Source organism: Cynocephalus volans, chromosome 4 (assembly GCF_027409185.1).
Source record: "Cynocephalus volans isolate mCynVol1 chromosome 4, mCynVol1.pri, whole genome shotgun sequence".
NCBI classification, from domain to species: Eukaryota; Metazoa; Chordata; class Mammalia; order Dermoptera; family Cynocephalidae; genus Cynocephalus; species Cynocephalus volans.
Window position 1 is genome coordinate 162,507,241 of NC_084463.1, and position 17,349 is coordinate 162,524,589.

Sequence of the window (17,349 nt, forward strand, 5' to 3'; positions counted from 1 at the left end):
GACCTCGCACAAGTCACTTAACCCCTCACCTCGGGTTTCTCCTCTGTAAAATAGGGAGGATAATAATAGCAACTGCCTCAGAATAAGGCACTCAGTCGAGTTAATATACGTCAAATCACTGGCACTTGGGAGCAATAAATATTGCTGTTAAATAGTATTGCTACCTGTCCCTCATGCCTTATCCCTCTATCTCTGCTATCGATGTCTCCTCTACCTAGAATTCCACCTACCCCTGTTAAGTCCCTATGTATACACATCTAAACCTTATCTGGTGGCTGGCCAGTTAGCTCAGTTGGTTAGAGTGTGGTGCTGATAACACCAAGGTCTAGGGTTCGATCCATGTAGTGGCCAGCCGCCAGAAAAGTAAAATAAATAAATAAAACTTGTCTGTTCTTTCTTCTTCTGCCGTCTTCCTGAAGCCTGTCTCCATCACTCCCACTCTGACTCCCCACCACAGGGCCCTTGCTGCTCTACCATTTGTCATAAGCTCTATCTGAGGATATCTCATCACCCCCTCACAATAAACAACTCCTAAGGATGTGACCTTGTATCCCAGGCAGCATTCTTGTAGGATGTCAATGTGTTGAAGGAGGGTGGAGATGAGAAGGGTGGGTTCTCAGGGAACAGTTGCTCAGAAGGGAAGAAAGGAGCCAACCGATCCCATGCCAGCCCCATTCCAGGCTTTCAGGGCATCTGCAAGACATCGTGGTTTGTGTCTGTGAGGCGCTCACTCACTCCCAAGCACCCCCAGGCATCTTTGCGAGGTCCACCCCGTGTTCCTTAACAGTGCATTCTGTACATACTTCAGTTTCAGCCGTTAACCATTGAAAAAAATTTTAAATAAAACAGGAACTTAAGAAGGTGTACAAAGGGCTGTGAGGCAGAGCAAGGAGAGATCAGAGGAGGGAGGAGATGTTAGAGAAGACTTCACCCAGAGAGCAGAGGGATTTGAATGGCAAAAAGAGGAGGGTCACACCTGGCTTGGAACAGGTACAGGGTTTGGGGAGGAGCTGCTCAGACCTGTGGGGTCCAGTCACCTTCCAGAAGCTTTCTGAAGCACCTTGCTGAATACTGTGGACCAATGAAGACGCACAGCCTGCCTGCCAGGGGCTTGGGATCTGTTAGGACAGAGAGCAAGATGACTTCAGTACTGACCAGAGATGTGGGCAGCCTGCCAGGAGGTGCAGCATAGACCAGGGCACCAGGAGCAGACCTCCTCCTACCTCCAGCTCCCCAGGGAACTCTAGAAAGATGCCTGGATTCTTTAGTATCAGAAAACCCAGGTCTACCACGTACTAGTGAGCCTTTAGCCTTGCCAAGTCTCTAGGGTGGTGGTGAAGCTCAGATGAGATAATAAACTGAAAGGGCTTTGCAAGTTGCAAAGCTCCAAGGAGACCAGAAAGACTTCTGGACTCCCCATCCATGTAGACTATAGCTACTATTTACTGGGCACTCACTAATTGCCCAGCACTGTAGTGAAATATTTAAATACTTGACTTGACACAGACAGTCTCACATCGTCCTCCTGAGGCAGGTGCTACTGTAGTTGCCATTTTACCATGGGGAAACTGAGGCACAGAGTTACATAACTTGCCTAAGTTCACATAGGCAGGCAACCTGGCTCCAGAGCCACCCTGCCCTTAATTAGTAGCACTCCCCCACCACCGGCCCCACTTCCTTGAAATTTCCTCCCCACCCCCATCTCCCCTGTAGTAAACCCATCTTGGTCAGGCAGGACACCTTCTCTGCCCGCTTCCCCCTGTGAGTGTCTAGCACAAAGTTGGGCACAGAGCTGGCATCCACGGAAGCTTGTTTGACCCTATCTGAGGCTGACCTGCCTGGTCGGTTCTGAGAGCTGGTGTCTGTCTCCCTCTGCTGGTCCTTTAGGGGACATCCCGGCCAGGATGCTTTCCCCAAAACTGGTGGTGCCCTTGGCTCCCTCAAACAGTGGATGGCGAGTTTGGGGGATGTTGAGGAAAGGGCCCAGGGACTCAGGCCAGGCTCTAGCCTACAGGATCACCGACATTCCCTCCTGGGTTCCCAGGGGCCTGGGGACTCGGGCCAGGTTCTAGCCTACAGGAACACCGACATTGCCTCCTTGGGTCCCTGCAGCCAGAAGCCTGCCTCCAACAGGAGCACCAAGGGGTGGTCTTGGGGAGGCCAGGTGGCCTCCCTGGTGCCTTCCCAGGAAGACAGCAAGCCCCAAACATCCTCCTTCCCTTCTAACCCATGAATGAAGCTGTCATCCACAGATTTATCTAAACCTTTTGTGAAGCTATTTATATTTCCAATGGAGACCACATCTTGGGGTAATGAGTTCCATCGGTGTCCTCCCCTGCTGGGTGAAGCGCACTGCCTTTGATTTGTCCTAAACTTACCTCACTTATGCTCCAAGGGGGCCCTGTAGCTCCAGCCTGCCAGGTTTTGGTGAATAATCCCGAGCTTCCCCCTTCCCATCCCCACTATGAGTTAAAAAATTCCATCTCATCTCCCCTCCACCTCCAGCCGTGCAGACTGAAAAGACCAGGTCCCTCCTTTGTGCACAGTGTCCGGCAGTGTGGGCACACCCATCATCTCATGCCAGTCTCCAGCAGCCTGTGAGGAAGCCAAGGACTCACACTGTCCTCACGAAGCTGAGGAAACCAAGGGACCACAATTGTGGGGGCTGGCACGTGGGGCAGCTCGAGGCAGCAGCTTCCTCCTGACCTCTTCCCCCTACCCAAGAGTCCTCTTGATGTTTTCCAGTTTCTGGAGTGCAGACCTTTTCTCTGTAATATTGCTTTGGAGAGACTTTCCTCCTGGGTTTCTAGGGTGGATTTGCTGTGGCTTCATCTAAGGTCATGATTTGCTCCAGGTCTGACCCGAAGATACTGTTAGGATACACCCCAGAGATGAAGGTGTCAGGACAATGCAGTCATAATAATAGCAATACTAACAGCAGACTCCAAGAGCTGTTCTGTGTTAACTAAGTTAATGCTCACAAATGCCCTTGAGGTAGTGCTATGGGTTGAATTGTGTCCCACAGAGGTTCATGTATTAATCTCCACTGTAATAGTGTTGAGGGTGGGAAATACTATTATGGTAATTGAAAGATGGGGCCTTTAAGAGGTGATTAGATCGTGAGGACCATGCCCCAGTGAATGGATTGATCCATTTATGGAGTAATAAGTTGCTGGTTTAATGGGTGGTCATGGGCGTGGTTCTCTTGGCTTTATAAGGAGAGTGAATGAGCAGGTTAGCTCTCTCTTGCTCAAGCCATTCGCTGTGTGATACCCTGCATCACTGTAGAGCCACCACCAGGAACAAGGCCGTCACCAGATATGCTCCCTGTACCGTGGACTTTCCAGCCTCTGAAACTGTAAGAAATAAATTCTATTTCTTTATAAATTATCCAGCTTCAGGTATTCTGTTATAAGCAACAGAAAACGGACTAATACATGTTATGACCCCCAATACAGAGTAGGAGACTGAGGTTTAGAGAACAGAAGCACCTTGTCCATTTTCACACAACTTGAAAGTGATGGAGCCAGGACTCAGACCTAGGCAGCTGGCACCTAGAACCCCACTCTCCATTTCAACAGACAACCCTGGGTTCAAGTCTTGGAAGCTCTCTGAATCCCATATGCTTTGGTCACTCAACACAGACTTATTAAACCACTACTAGGTGCCAAACGTTCTTCTGCATGCTGGGGGAAATGCCAGGGAACAAGAAAGGCATGTGCAGAGCTCGGCATTGGGGGCGGCAGCACCTGGCGTGCCATAGACACATCACGAGCGGGCCGAGTAGTGCCCCGCCAGCTCAGTGCCCCCAGCAGCTTAGAGCTAGGGTCACTCCAGATCAACCCTATAAATACCATTTTCTGTGTGTGCACAGACTAGATCAAAACAAACCAGACTGAACTCCCAAGCTCTACACTCCCTGCCCTTCTGCCCTTTAGTTACCCCAATCTGGCAAAACTCCAACCACGAGTAATCCCACGTGTGCTGTTATGTCTATAAGGGGGCTGCACAGGACATCCCATGATTGGACAGAGTGGTGCCTGCAAATCATCCTCACCAATGGCTCCTCAGCAGATGTGCTTTTCTGGTCAAGTTGTTCTCCATGCCTCACCTCCCTCAGACTGCTCCTTCCTCCAGGAAGTCCTCCCTGCTGCCCCTTACAGCTCTACCCAGTGACATGCTCTTATAGCCCATGTCATCATCATTCCTGGCCCTTCTCAAAGGTGTAATTTCATATTTAGTGTGCTGATTCTTTGACTAATGTCAGCTTCCCTCCACCAGAATGTAGCTCTCCTCACCCTCCCCAGCTCAGGAACCCTGACTCTGCTGAGGGTGCAGGTCCTCAAACTGTCCAGGCAGACTGCCACGGAGAGCCTTGGCCTTGGCCATTCCCTCTACCTGGAGCACTCTTCCCCAGATGTCTGCAGGGCTCACCCATCACCTCCTTCAGGTGTTTGCTCAGGTGTCAACTCTTCAATGATGCCAGTGTGGCCATGCCATTTAAAGTCGAAGCCTTCCTCTCCCAACCCTCCTTTCTCCCTCTCCAGGCTTCTTTTTCCCTGTAGTGCCCACCACCTTCTAGCATACTATGTGATTGACTCGTTTATTTTGTTGTTTGTCTCTCTCCACCAGGGTGGAAGCCCCATGACAGCAGGGATTTTTGTCCTATACTCTTCCCCATACTTAGAAAAGTGCATCAATATCTGTTGAATGAGTGAATTACTGAGCACCAAGATCCGAAGCTTTGGGCTTCCTACAACTTCAGACCTAACCAGATGGGTGAGAAGTGGTGGATGAAGTGAAGAAATTTCCCAGCAGATAATTATTTTAAGGGTCTGAAATGGTAACCACTTCCATTCCATATCTGCCACCCCCCACCCACACACACATTCACACATACTTACATACTTAATTGTAGAAAGCCACCTCTACTGCGGGGTACCGCGAAGACGATAAATTTGGAGTTTGAAAGACTCCCAAGAGAGCATCTCATCCAATCCCCTCATTTTATTGAGAAACAAACAGGCCCAGAGGAGGGGCTTTGACTTGCTTGAGATCATCTATGAGTAGGGCTGGAGCTACACCCAGGTCTCCTGATGTTTAGCACAGACCCCAAATCCTCTTTGGGTCCCTATACTCACCCCTTTCCCAACACAAAGTGTTCCTAATAGCTCTGAGCTCCTCATTCCCTCCTGGGTGTGACTTCCCTCCTGGACCTGAACGGCATTATTGGATATGTCGACTGTGAGCTTGGAGAGGCTCCTTGGCCTCAGAGTGGAAAGCTCCCTTCCAGCCCCACAGGCTGGGGGCGGGGAGAGGGGAAGAAGCACGGCCGAGTACAGCTCCTCTCTAGAGCTGTGGGTAAATGAGGGGCACGCAGAAGCCGAAGGGACCCTTCAGGATCACAGTGCATCAAAGTTAAAAGGGACCTCAATGAGTATCACATATACAGATGAGGAAACAGCCTGAGACAGGAGAGTCTCGCACAAAGTCAAGAGCAAGTCAGTGCTGAATCCCAGATGAGAGACCCAGGTCTCCTGACTCCCAGCCAGGCTCCTTTCTGGTTTTATTTATTTTTATTTTTTGTTGCTGGCTGGTATGGAGATTTGATCTTAGTGTTACAAGGCTGTACTATAATCAACTGGGTAACTAGCCAGCCCTCCTTTCTGATTTTAAGTCCTTCAGAAGGTACAGATGATTTCTGACTTTTTGAAAGGGGGTGGGAGGGTGACTGAAAACTCATTAGGAGTCCTCCAGCCAGCCACCAAAAAAAAAAAGAAAAGAAAAAGAAAAAGAAAAAAAGTCCTAAAGAGCTTATGGCTCCCTTCCATTCTCCCTAGGGCCTTGCTCCAAAGACCTTAAGACCACAGGACCCTACAGCCCCTTAGGTGTCACAGGCAGAAACAGGAATATTATGTGAATGTGTGTGAATATTCACAGCCTTCCCCTCCTTTGCCTTCTGGGGAGGTTGGGTTTCTACCTCCTGTTCCAGGTGGGCTGCCCGGGTAATGGGTATGGGGCAGAGGTGGAGAAGCTGGGAAGGCTATGCTGATTTACATTGGAGAGGAAAAAGAGAGAGATCCAGAGCAGAGGAAAAGGTAAGAAAGCAAACCGATAATGCTATGAGGCTTTTGCTTTGTTTTTTGTTTTTGATGGGGAGAGTGTGGGCTCAGCTATCATACAGGGAAGGGTGGGACTGTGGGCACTGGGTTGGAAGTGGATTTGAGTCTCTCACCACAGCACTGTGCTAAGAGTGACTTAGAGGCAGCTCAGCTTTATTTGGTTCACAAATTTACTATGCACTTATTTGTTGATTATCTAGTGGGGGCCAGGCCCTGTGTGAAGTACAGGGATATAGCAATAAACAAAACAGATATGGTCCATACCCTGGAGAGGCCGACATCCCAGTGGGGAAGACAGGTGTTAGATAAGTGAACATATGTACGAAACCACGTTAAGTTGTGATAAGTGCTATGGCTAAAACAGGGCGAGGGCTGAGCGACAGATTACTGGGCTGGGCCGGGGCAGAGAAAGCCTAGCTGAGGAGGGGCAATTGCTGCTGAGCCCTGAGGGAGAGAAGGGCCAGCATGTGAGAAGTGGGAGGGCCATGCCCAGCGGTGGGAATAGCATGTGCAAAGATCCCCAGGCGGAAGCGGAAGTGGCACGTTGAGGGGACAGGGCCAGCATGGCTGCACAGGTGATCAAGGGGAAGAGACAGGTGGAGCCATGGGTGGGGCTGGCTCCTGCGTGATAAAGAGTTTGGATTTTATGGCAACCACTGGAGCCATGTAAACAAGGGAGAATCAAGACACAATCCACATTTAGAAAGGCCACTTCTGCTGCTGTATGCAGAGTGGACTGGAGGGGGCAGGGTGGAGGCAGGAGAGCATTGAGAGCCGTTACAGGTGAGAGAGGATGGTTGCCCAAGCAAAGTGGTGGCTGTGGAGACAGAAGGGGAAGGCAAAGTTGTCATCTGTTTGGGAGGCAGAGCGGTCAGGATCTGCTGAAGGTTTGTACAGATGGTGGGGTTAAGGACGCCCAGTTTACTGAGCTAAATGCCCTGGTAGAGGCGGTACCATTTACACTTGACCCCTCAGGAAGGGGAAAGGGCAGAATAACCTCCTCTAGGGTAGGGGCAAAGGCTGGGAGAGGAGGGGAAGTGAGGGGAAGGAGAGGGAAAAAGTGCGGGGCTAGAGGGCAAGGGGCCTCAGGCAGAATGTAGCCTCAGCAGTAACTACAGGCCCAGAGGGGAAAGGTGCAGGCCGGCCCTACAGGAAGCAGCGATGCCTAGGACTCTAAGAACCACAGAACCTTGGTGCTGCAGGGAACTAGGGGTCAGAGTCCCCTCCAAGACTTGCCTTTCACTTTACACGCGTGGGCACTGAGATTAGAGCTAGAAGACGACCGTCCACACGATGAAGCCCCTCCTTTCACACAGGCTGGGGTCTTTATTTTTCCGGCTGGCTAGTATGGGGATCCGAACCCCTATGGGGTCTTTTTAAAATGCACATTACCATGATCTACCCTCATAAAACATTTCCACTGGGCCGGCCTGTGGCTCACTCGGGAGAGTGCGGTGCTGATAACAGCAAGGCCACGGGTTCGGATCCCATATAGGGATGGCCGGTTTGCTCACTGGGTGAGCATGGTGCTAACAACACCAAGTCAAGGGTTAAGATCCCCTTACCGGTCATCTTTTAAAAAATAAATAAAAATAAATAAATAAATAAATAAAACATTTCCACTGCTTCCCAGAAGTGCCCCTCATCTGGCAGCCCCCACTCTCTGTGAGGCTCACACGCCCACTTCCCTCCACGCGGCAGAGCCCTTGCACGGCTGAACGTTTACTCTTGCTCTTCCCTCTGCCAGGTACACCCTTCTATCCCTTTCTTCCAGGGCAATCTTCTGTTCTTTCTTCCTGGATCAATGAAGGATCTTCAAAGCCAGAATGAACAGCCACCTCCCACCCCTCGGTCCTGCAGCAAGTTGCTTTGACCTCTTCTTAGAGCTGGTGGTTGCTGCGAGTGCCCGGCCCAGACTGGGTGCGGACGGTCTTGCCTCAACTCTGTATCCCCCGGGACAGACGCCCAGGAAGTGTGTACTAAATTAGTGGCCCACGGGGGGCTCGCCGGTCCACCGCACCAGGCAGCTCGCGCCCTGGGGTTTCGTCCTCTACCCCTCGCGTTCGGGTGCGCAGCCCGCCGCGTGGCCTCGTGCTCCGGGGCCGCGCAAAGGCCAGGGACGGTCCTGGAGAGCGAGCAGCCGCTGCTGAGGCCGGCGCACGGCGCCCCCCGGCCAAGTGACGACAGGGCCCGACCCCCCCCCCCGCCAGCGGACTGCGTCACGTGACAGCGGAACCTGCGAGCGTTTTCTCACGTGACGGAGGCTCCCGCGCGTTGACCAATGAGGAGGCGGGGGCGGGGGTGGCCGGTAGTCGGCGCGCGGGAAGGGATCCCTGGGCCCCGCGGCTGCCACGGAGCCCTGCCGTGTGGCCTCGCCGCAAGTCGCTCACGTCTCAGCCTAGTGGCAGGCTAGGCCCGGGTTCCGTGCCGGCGGCAGCATGAAGTGCCTGGTCACGGGCGGCAACGTGAAAGGTGAGTTCCGGCCGGCCTAGCGGGGGGCGCACGTGAACCAACCCGAGGCGCCAGCCTCACCCCCTGTCTGCTCTCCTGCCCGCAGTGCTCGGCAAGGCTGTCCACTCCCTCTCCCGAATCGGGGACGAGATCTACCTGGAACCCTTGGAGGACGGGGTGAGGGGCAGGGGCATGGGGGCATTCCACCCGGGAGGCTGTAACTTGGACTCGAGTCCCGCCTCCACCAGGCAGGATGAGCTTGTTTTCTCCCTGGTTAGTGGGGCGTCAGCTTGGGCCTTGTCATCTCCCATGCTGGTGTGTGAATTGAGGGCAGTCGTCCTCCCTGGAGCACCCAGTGGCGGGATGGGGCGAGGGTGGCGTAGACTTAGAGTAACTACGGGGAAGGGCGGCGTGTGTGGACCCGTGCCTCTAGGAGCAGTGTTGAGGCGGACTGGGAAGGCTCATGGAGCAGGTGCTCCAAGGAGGAGGAGGTTTCAACAGGTGATAGTGGAGGGGGAGGACGTTAGGGCAAATGCAAGCCAGAGGGCCGGGCCTGTCGCTGCCTCTGACCACGTCGCTCTCCGTGATTTTCGTGGCCCAGCTCTCCCTTCGGACGGTGAACTCCTCCCGTTCTGCCTATGCCTGCTTCCTCTTTGCCCCGCTCTTCTTCCAGCAGTACCAGGCGGCCAGCCCTGGTCAGGACCTGCTGCGCTGTAAGATCCTGATGAAGGTGAGGCTCTTCCCTCAGCAGCAGCACTTCCCCACCCCAGGAATCTCCACTAGCTGTGCCTCTGCTCTGGGCACTCAGTAAATGCCAGTTGGGGAGAGACACATGCAGGCACAATGCAGCGAGGAGCACAGCAGAGACATCCACAGGGTAAAGGGAGCTGTGGACAGGGCAACTGATTGAGCCAGGGACTTGGAGACAGTGGTGAGATTCACATTGTCCAGGCCAGGAAAGGTGAATGGGTCTTTCAAGGCATTCCAGGCAAGGGAACAGCATGAACAAGATCTGGAAGTGTGCAAATGCCCCACATGTCATGGGAGCCCCTATCCCGGTGTTACATGCTGGGCTCACGATGGGTCCGGGCCTACATGGGATATGAGAGCTGGTTGGTGGAGGTGTAGTGCAGGGCTGATGTGTCTTCTCCCACTCAGTCTTTCCTGTCCGTCTTCCGTTCGCTGGCTATGCTGGAGAAGACTGTGGAAAAATGCTGCATCTTCCTGAATGGCAGCAGCAGCCGCCTGGTGGTCCAGCTGCACTGCAAGTACAGTGAGTAGGCAGCTGTCCCATCAAGAGATCCCTGAGGGGTGGGAGGGAGGAGGTAGGTGAGGCCCACTGAGACCCCGTCTGCCCATCCAGGGGTGAGGAAGACTCACAACCTGTCCTTCCAGGACTGCGAGTCCCTGCAGGCCATCTTCGACCCAGCCTTGTGCCGCCACGTGCTTCGTGCCCCAGCACGGTGAGCACACCCCTGCCACACGCACAGCCCTAGGTCTCTCTCTTCCTTCTTTCGGGCCTCAAGGGTCTATTTAAAAGGATTCCTCCTCCATTTTCACTACAGGGTTTCTCAGAGACTCACCCAGCCCAGTGTGCTCTCAGTTCCTTTCCTGGCTCTTTAAAGGCACAGGCTGATGAGGAGGGGCAGGTGCCTTCTTGCTCCCTTCTCCTCATTGTCTTTACGAGTCTGCAGGCTGCATCTTGAAGGTCTGGCCCGGCTTTCTGGCCTGTCAGACCCATTCTGATTCCTCTCCTAGAGGAATCATCTCGGGCCTGCCGTCAAATCTCTTGTCTACCTCAGTAACCTTGAAGGTCTGTCCTTAACTATGCGACTTAGAGGTTCAAAACCCTTCTCTGGCCTGGTCATCCTGGGGATGTTCTCCATTCAAGGGCAGCCTCTCTTCCTAACTGCCTGAGCTCAAGCCTTGAAGCGCCCCCAGACCACGGCAAGAGGCTGGGCAGGGAGGTTGAGGTCCAGGAGTGCTGCCTGAACAATCAGCCATGAGGGTGGGGCCGTTCTGGTACTGTGCAGAGTGGGCTTGCTCCCTGCCCCGTGCTGGATGCTGCTTGCATTCAAGTATCCAAGGTCCCGTTCATTTCTCATGGTGACTGAAGGTCCCTGTGGGTCCTGACAGTCTGTTTCCTTAGGTTCTGTTGAGCTAGCCCTGCTCAGGACTCCTTTGGGTAGAGAAAGGAGGGAAGGCTATCACCTTGGTCTGCATTTGGGGGTTATTTCTTCCTCTCTTTCTCTCTCTCTTTTTGGCAGCTGGCCAGTATGGGGTTCCTCTCTTTTTAAAAATGATCGATTGTTTCTCTTTTTCTTATGAACAGTTTCAAATACATATAAAAGCAGATATCAGCTCCTGTCCCCAGTTGTCCTGAGGCAAATTCCAGATGTTATTTTATCTGTAAATCTTTAGCAATGTGTATCCTTGGAAAACAAGGATTTAAGAGTTCTTTTTGAGGGCCAGGTTTATAGGGATGGCATGACTGTGGTGTCCCACCCCACGGCCTCTCCCACCCCTGCATGGTCAGGTGCTGCTTGCCCATCCTTTCTGCTACGTTCTCTGGCTCTGCTCTTATCTGCCCCGTCCCTTCTCTCCCACCTTGGGAACATGTGTCCTGCTTGTCCTGTCCTCTCCCGCCCAGGGCACGTTAGGCCTGTACACATAGGCACATGCTCATGCGCATGTGTCCTCTGAGAGAAAAGCCCCTGAGCGGGGATATGCATCGGGTGTAATGCTCTGGTCTCCTCACAGGGTCCTGGGGGAGGCTGTTCTGCCTTTCCCACCTGCGCTGGCTGAAGTGACGCTGGGCATTGGCCGTGGCCGCAGGGTCATCCTGCGCAGCTACCAGGAAGAGGAAGCAGGTGAGGGAGCCAGATGTGGCCTGGGATAGAGTAGTTGGGAGAGGGGTGGGACCCAGGGGCCCAAGTTCCTCTTGTTCCTACCCCTACAGACAGCACCGTCAAAGCTATGGTGACTGAGATGAGCATTGGAGAGGAGGATTTCCAGCAGATGCAGGCCCAAGAAGGGGTGGCCATCACTTTTTGCCTCAAGGAATTCCGGGTGAGGTTCCACTGCCCCCCCACCCCTCAAGCTCACCAACCTTTCCAGCCTAGGGCCTCACCACTCTGCCTCTTCCCTCCCAGGGGCTCCTGAGCTTTGCAGAGTCAGCAAACTTGTCTCTTAGCATTCACTTTGATGCTCCAGGCAGGTAATTCCCAGCCTCAGAACAGGGGAGGGGAGGGATCTGGGATGACAGGAGCTGAGTGGGATGTCCTAGCTTGGGTTCCATGTCCCCTGCCCAGGCCAGCAATCTTCACCATCAAGGACTCTCTGCTGGATGGCCACTTTGTCTTGGCCACACTCTCAGACACTGACCCACACTCCCAGAACCTGGGCTCCCCAGAGCTCCACCAGCCAGTGCCTCAGATCCGAACCCACAGGTGAGAGGCCCCCACCCCCCACACTCCTCTCCCATCCCTGTGCACCCAGCCTGAGCCTGCTGCTTCCAGCTTTTGCACCTCCCCCAATGCACACGCTTCCTGTCAGGCCCTGGCCCCTCCAGTGCTCACAGCTTCCAGCCTTGCAGGCTCTGTCTTCAGGGTCAGCTGTACTCAGAGACCCCTCCCAACCAAGGAAGTGTCCCCAAGGTCCTGCTGGCTTGCTTCTCTGGCTGAGGCCTCCCCTCTGAGCCTCCTCCCAGGCCAAGGAGGGAAAGGGCTGCTGGGAGGCAAGGAGCTGCCTGGGCTGGGGGAAGCAGGTGGCTGGAAGGGCAGATGGGTTTGGGGAGGATGGGCCCAGTGTAGTTAAAGCAGAGGAAGTTTGGTCTGGCCTCCTGCCTAGCGTGTCCCTGGGCTCCAGTGCTCTCCAGTTCCTGTCCCCTGGGAAGGTGTGGGCTCAGGTCCCAAGTGGCCCAGCTCATAGGACTTGCTGCTCTCCTTCCCCAGCTGAGCCAAACTGGCCCCTAGGATGCCTCCCTCAGGCCCCTACCTGAACTCTGATTAAAGGGATTCCAGGCCCACCCCCTCCAGGAAGCCACCGCTTAACCTCTGCATTCTCTCCTCTCCAACCAAATCAGGAAGTAACAAAACCAAGAGATCACCAGCAGTCATGAGGCCCAAAAGGCCCCTCTCAGTCCTACAAGGTGGGGCCCTGCTGTTGTGCCCCCTCTTCTCTCCCTGATCCTCACTGATCCTCCTTTTTCTGCCTGCAGCACACCTCACCTGGATGACTTTGCCAATGATGACATTGACTCTTACATGATCGCCATGGAAACCACAGTAGGCAGTGAGGGCTCAAAGGTACTGCCCTCCATTTCCCTTTCACCTGGCCCGCACTCAGAGGAGGAAGATGAAGCTGAGCCCAGTACAGTGCCTGGGACTCCCCCACCCAAGAAGGTAGGGGCTGGAGGTGGAGGCAGCATGTGGGAGGTGAGGAAGGCAGCAGCCTCCAGAACTCACTTGGCCCCTGTTCTCTTTCCAGTTCCGCTCGCTGTTCTTTGGCTCTATCCTGGTCCCTGTACACTCCCCCCAGGGCCCCAGCCCTGTGCTGGCTGAAGACAGTGAGGGTGAAGGCTGAGTTGAGAACCTGAAGTCTTGTCCAGAGGCCATGGACTAGAAGTCCTAGCCAGCACGGGCCTGAATCTCAGCCCTGGGGCAGGGGGTCATAAAGGTGGGCTGTGCTGGAGCTAAGCTGGCTGTTCTGCTGCCTCCTGCAGGCCATTGACCTTGATGGGCCTGGGACCTGTAATGTCCTCCCAATTATCAAGCGATCTTGTCTGCTCCCAGGCCTGGTGCTGGGCAGCCATCTGACAGGAGCCTTTTTTTAACTGCAGAGCCTCAGGTCAGATTCTAGCCATCTGGCTTGGGCTGAAAGCCTGCCTTCCTCAGGCTCACCTAAGAAAAAAAAACCAGTGGGGCTGCTGGTCCCTGCTGATCCACCTTCTCTGCCAATCATGACCTGTCCCTCCCTCAAATCCTGGGCACACCTCTGGGACCCTCTATGGCCAGCACAGACTGTTTTTCTTGTTTTCCCAGTACTCTTTGGCCATGGCTTGGACTTCTAAGAACCTTTGGCCCTGAGTGTGTGGCTGGGATTGCCCTGGCTGGGGCCCTGTGCCCAGTAAGCCTGCCCTCTTAAGTGGCTCTGTGCAGAAGGGCTGCCAGGCCCAGTTTTTGGGACAAGGGAGACAGAGGCTGTGGCGAGAATCCAGCTTTGACCTTTATTCGAGAGACCAGATGGGTTGCCCCAGGATCAGCTGCCAGCCCTGAGGCCAAGCAAGGCTGGAGACCCACAATCTGGCCTGCCATTGCCCTGAGCTGCAGCCTCGGCCCCAGGATCCTGCTTGCAGCCACTGCAGGTGCAGACAGGAGGGAGCCCTGAGGGATTGGACGCTGCTATTCATTAAAAAAAAGGAAAAATACATGAAGTCTCCATGTTCCCCAAGACGGGTGGGCCTGAGGAGCCAGTGTGACACCCCCATATCCATGGCAGCGTGATTAATGTACAATCAATCCATCTGGGGTAGAGGAGCAGTACGCAGGGGCTATTTCTTGGCTTTGGCGGAGTTTCGGGGAGGAGTGATGGGTCGGCCTCCAGGGTTCAGGCCACTAAACTGCCCATATTTTCCCTTGTTCTTGTCGGCGGGCTTCAGGATCTAAAAGAGAAAGCTGGTCAGGCTCACAAGGCTAACCCACAAAACCCGTCAGCTTCTTCCCTACACCCACCTGGAAGGAGCACATGAGAGTCTCATCCACACTCATCATGGCGCCGGCATTGTCAAACTCGCCACAATAGTTGGGAGCTGAAAAAAGTGTTACCAGCTGCCGCTTGGCAAAGAACTCATAGCCATCTTCTACCACCTGGGTAAGAGGGGCAAAGTTAGTTCACAAGTGCTGGCCTGCCCATTCCTTCTCCCCATTCAGACCCTGAGCCACCGGCCCACCTGGTGTGCCCGACAAATAAGGTCCAAATCGTGCTTGTGCAGGAACTTGGCCACCACCTCAGCCCCAAAGGTAAAGGAGACACCACGGTCGTTCTCGCCCCAGCCCTGCACATCCTTGTCAGGGTCAGACCACAGCAAATCGCACAGCAGGCCCTGGTCAGGCACATCTGTGGGCCGCATGATACGCCGAATCTGCTCCATGGACTGCAGGTCTGGGGACAGGCCTGGGGGCAGAGGGGACAGGTCACTTCCTCAAGCCTGAAAACAAGGACCCCCTTACTCCAGGAAGCCTTTGCCAGTGAGCCTTCCCACTACCACCTGGCCCCTCTCCTGGACTCCTGGGAGCCCAGGCACCAGAAGTCATCACCTTCCCCTCGGCTTTTCCCAGTACCCAAACACAAGCACAGAGATGTTCCCTGTTCTCTGGGAGCACAGCACTCCCTGGAGAAGAGAGACAAGTAAATTCCATGCAGGATGCTGAATGCCACAACAGGAAAATGAGTGTGGCTTCGCAGTGGGGTGCAGGGGGGACCTCCTGGAAGAGATAATATATATGAGACCCAAGGGAGAGTTGTTCCAGGTGACTGGTAACATGTCCTCCAGCTAACAGCTTCATCCCCATGGATGTAGCCAAGGCTCCTTCTTCCCAGGCTTTCCCTCGGTACCTGCCCCAGAGCCACCCTCACCTCCGTGACAGCAGAAGATCTTCTCATCCACAATGGCTGCGATAGGAAGGCAGTTGAAACAGTCAGTGAAGGTTTTCCACAGTTTGATGTTGTAGCGTCTCTTGCCTGCGCAGGGGAAGGAGAAGGCTCATGAGGAGGCCTGCCCGCCCCACCCTCAACTTGGGTCTCTGGGCCCTGCAGGGCATTGGTGGTCTATTCAAACAGCTGGGAGAAGGGAGGGGAAGGCAGAGAGGGCTCAACCCCCCCCCCCCCAACACACACACACTACCTACCAGCCTTCCAGGAGTAATTCTAAAGCTCCTGAGCCCACAGGAACCTGAATTCCAATCTGGACCAACCTCACTGGTGGCACCCGTCCCCACTCCATGAGCAGAGCCAGGCCAAGACGATCTAGTTTATCACAACTGGCCAGCAGAGTCTAGTTCATATAGGCATGCTAAGTGCTTAAGTAACGGATGTACTGGAGGGGAGTGTCATCAGGGAGGGCCCTGAGGGAAAGCATTAGAATATGGGCAGCCTTCTAGTTGGCAGCCAGTCATTGGACCCCTCCTGACTGCCAGCCCCCATGGCAGGGAGGTTAAGGCAGACAGAAATGAACTGACCCATGCCCTGGCTTCATGGAGCTCATAGTCTAGCAGGTATCTGTCAGATACATCACTGCTGCTGGGCCAGTGTGAGGGTCCCACTGAATAGCAGGGAGTGCAGCCCCCAACCACTCACACTCATCATAGAAACCATAGATGCGGTTGATGCTGGCACACTCGTGGTTCCCACGGAGCAGGAAGAAATTCTCAGGGTACTTGATCTTATAGGCCAACAGCAGGCAGATGGTCTCCAAAGACTGCTTGCCCCGGTCCACATAGTCCCCCAGGAAGAGGTAGTTGCTCTCCGGAGGGAATCCGCCATACTCAAACAGCCGCAAAAGGTCATAATACTGACCATGGATGTCACCTGTGACCCAGGGAACTACGTAAGATGGGTGCAGGGTCTAGACTTGAACCCAGGGCCGGAATTGGGTTCAAGGGAGGAGGGATCCAGGAACTTGGGGGGCCAATGCCAGTTTCAGGAAGCCAAAGGGGCCTGGGCAGGGGCTCACCGCAGATCTTGAGGGGTGCCTCCAGCTCCAGAAGAATGGGCTGGCTCAGGAAGATCTCCCGAGATTTGAGGCACAGACCACGGATCTCGTTCTCTGTCAGCTGTACATTCTTTCCAGGCCGCGAGCCCTGCACTGGGGGTGGAATGGGGTGTCAGGACCCTGGCTCCTCAGATGGGAAGAGAGTGGGCGACACGGGTGTCCCCATGGGCACCTCTAGGGGCGCCTGGGTCTCCTGGACCCCTCCTTGCTCAGGAACAGCTGTTACTGCTGAGCCTCCCAGTACAAGACCCCAAATACCCTCAAGGCCCTCGAAAGGGAACTGCTGTGCGCAGGGGCCTGCCACCCCAAACCTCATAGCGCAGGACCCCTTCCCGGGCTAGGCTTCACAGGTTTCTGCCTCACCCAAGAGCGCAGGCCAAGCCAGGCGCCCCCAGCCCAGGAGAGGGGGCTGCTCCTCGTGCCAGAGCGGGCCCCAGACACCTCGGGCGCACCCGTGAGTGGGGGGCCGGCTGTGACCACGGGACCTCGCGGTCCCGTCCCCGCCCAGTCTAAGCTGGCCCCGGGAGGGGAAGGCCCGCCCGTGCGCCACTTCCGGGCCGGGCCGGGGGCTAGAGCGCGGCGGGCGCGGACCTTTCCCGCCCCGGCCAACCTTCCAGCAGGCGACCGATGATAGAGTCCAGGTTGAGCTTCTCGCTGTCGGACATGGCGGCGGCGCCGCTCCGGCCCAGCAGCTCCCGACCCGCTCCTGCCTCCCGCCCTCCCGCGGCCTCCTTCCGGCCTGGCTCTTCTTCCGCCCGCCCCGGCCCGCCGCCCCGCCCCCTCGCCCGCCCGGCTCCGCCCATTCCCGGTTGCTCTAGCGCCCCCACCGGACGGGAGGCGCGGGGGGCGGGGCGGGGCGGGGTTTGTGGGGGGCGGGATTGAGTCTGGCTCCGCCCCTGAAGAGTCACCAGCCCCGTTCAGAGGATGAGACCGGAAGTGCTGTGGAAGTTGTTTTTGTTTTTCTAAGGTTAAACAGCCCTTCCCACCCCTGCCTTGGGTGGAAGG

At 55.1% G+C, this 17,349-nt stretch overlaps 2 protein-coding genes across 2 annotated transcripts; one reads left to right on the forward strand and one right to left on the reverse strand.

Moving 5' to 3' along the window:
• The first annotated feature begins 8,448 nt into the window (after positions 1–8,448).
• Positions 8,449–13,971, forward strand: RAD9A (RAD9 checkpoint clamp component A). Its single transcript, XM_063092921.1, has 11 exons — positions 8,449–8,594; positions 8,680–8,750; positions 9,175–9,303; positions 9,732–9,846; positions 9,937–10,036; positions 11,334–11,443; positions 11,533–11,642; positions 11,726–11,790; positions 11,885–12,022; positions 12,793–12,976; positions 13,062–13,971. Exons 1-11 carry the CDS (start codon positions 8,561–8,563, stop codon positions 13,155–13,157), a joined length of 1,152 nt encoding a protein of 383 aa, XP_062948991.1. The 5' UTR covers positions 8,449–8,560; the 3' UTR covers positions 13,158–13,971.
• Positions 13,782–17,088, reverse strand: PPP1CA (protein phosphatase 1 catalytic subunit alpha). Its single transcript, XM_063092923.1, has 7 exons — positions 16,955–17,088; positions 16,306–16,437; positions 15,930–16,160; positions 15,210–15,314; positions 14,524–14,747; positions 14,306–14,440; positions 13,782–14,235 (listed from the first exon to the last, which is right to left on the reverse strand). Exons 1-7 carry the CDS (start codon positions 17,007–17,009, stop codon positions 14,125–14,127), a joined length of 993 nt encoding a protein of 330 aa, XP_062948993.1. The 5' UTR covers positions 17,010–17,088; the 3' UTR covers positions 13,782–14,124.
• Between the last annotated feature and the right edge of the window lie 261 nt (positions 17,089–17,349).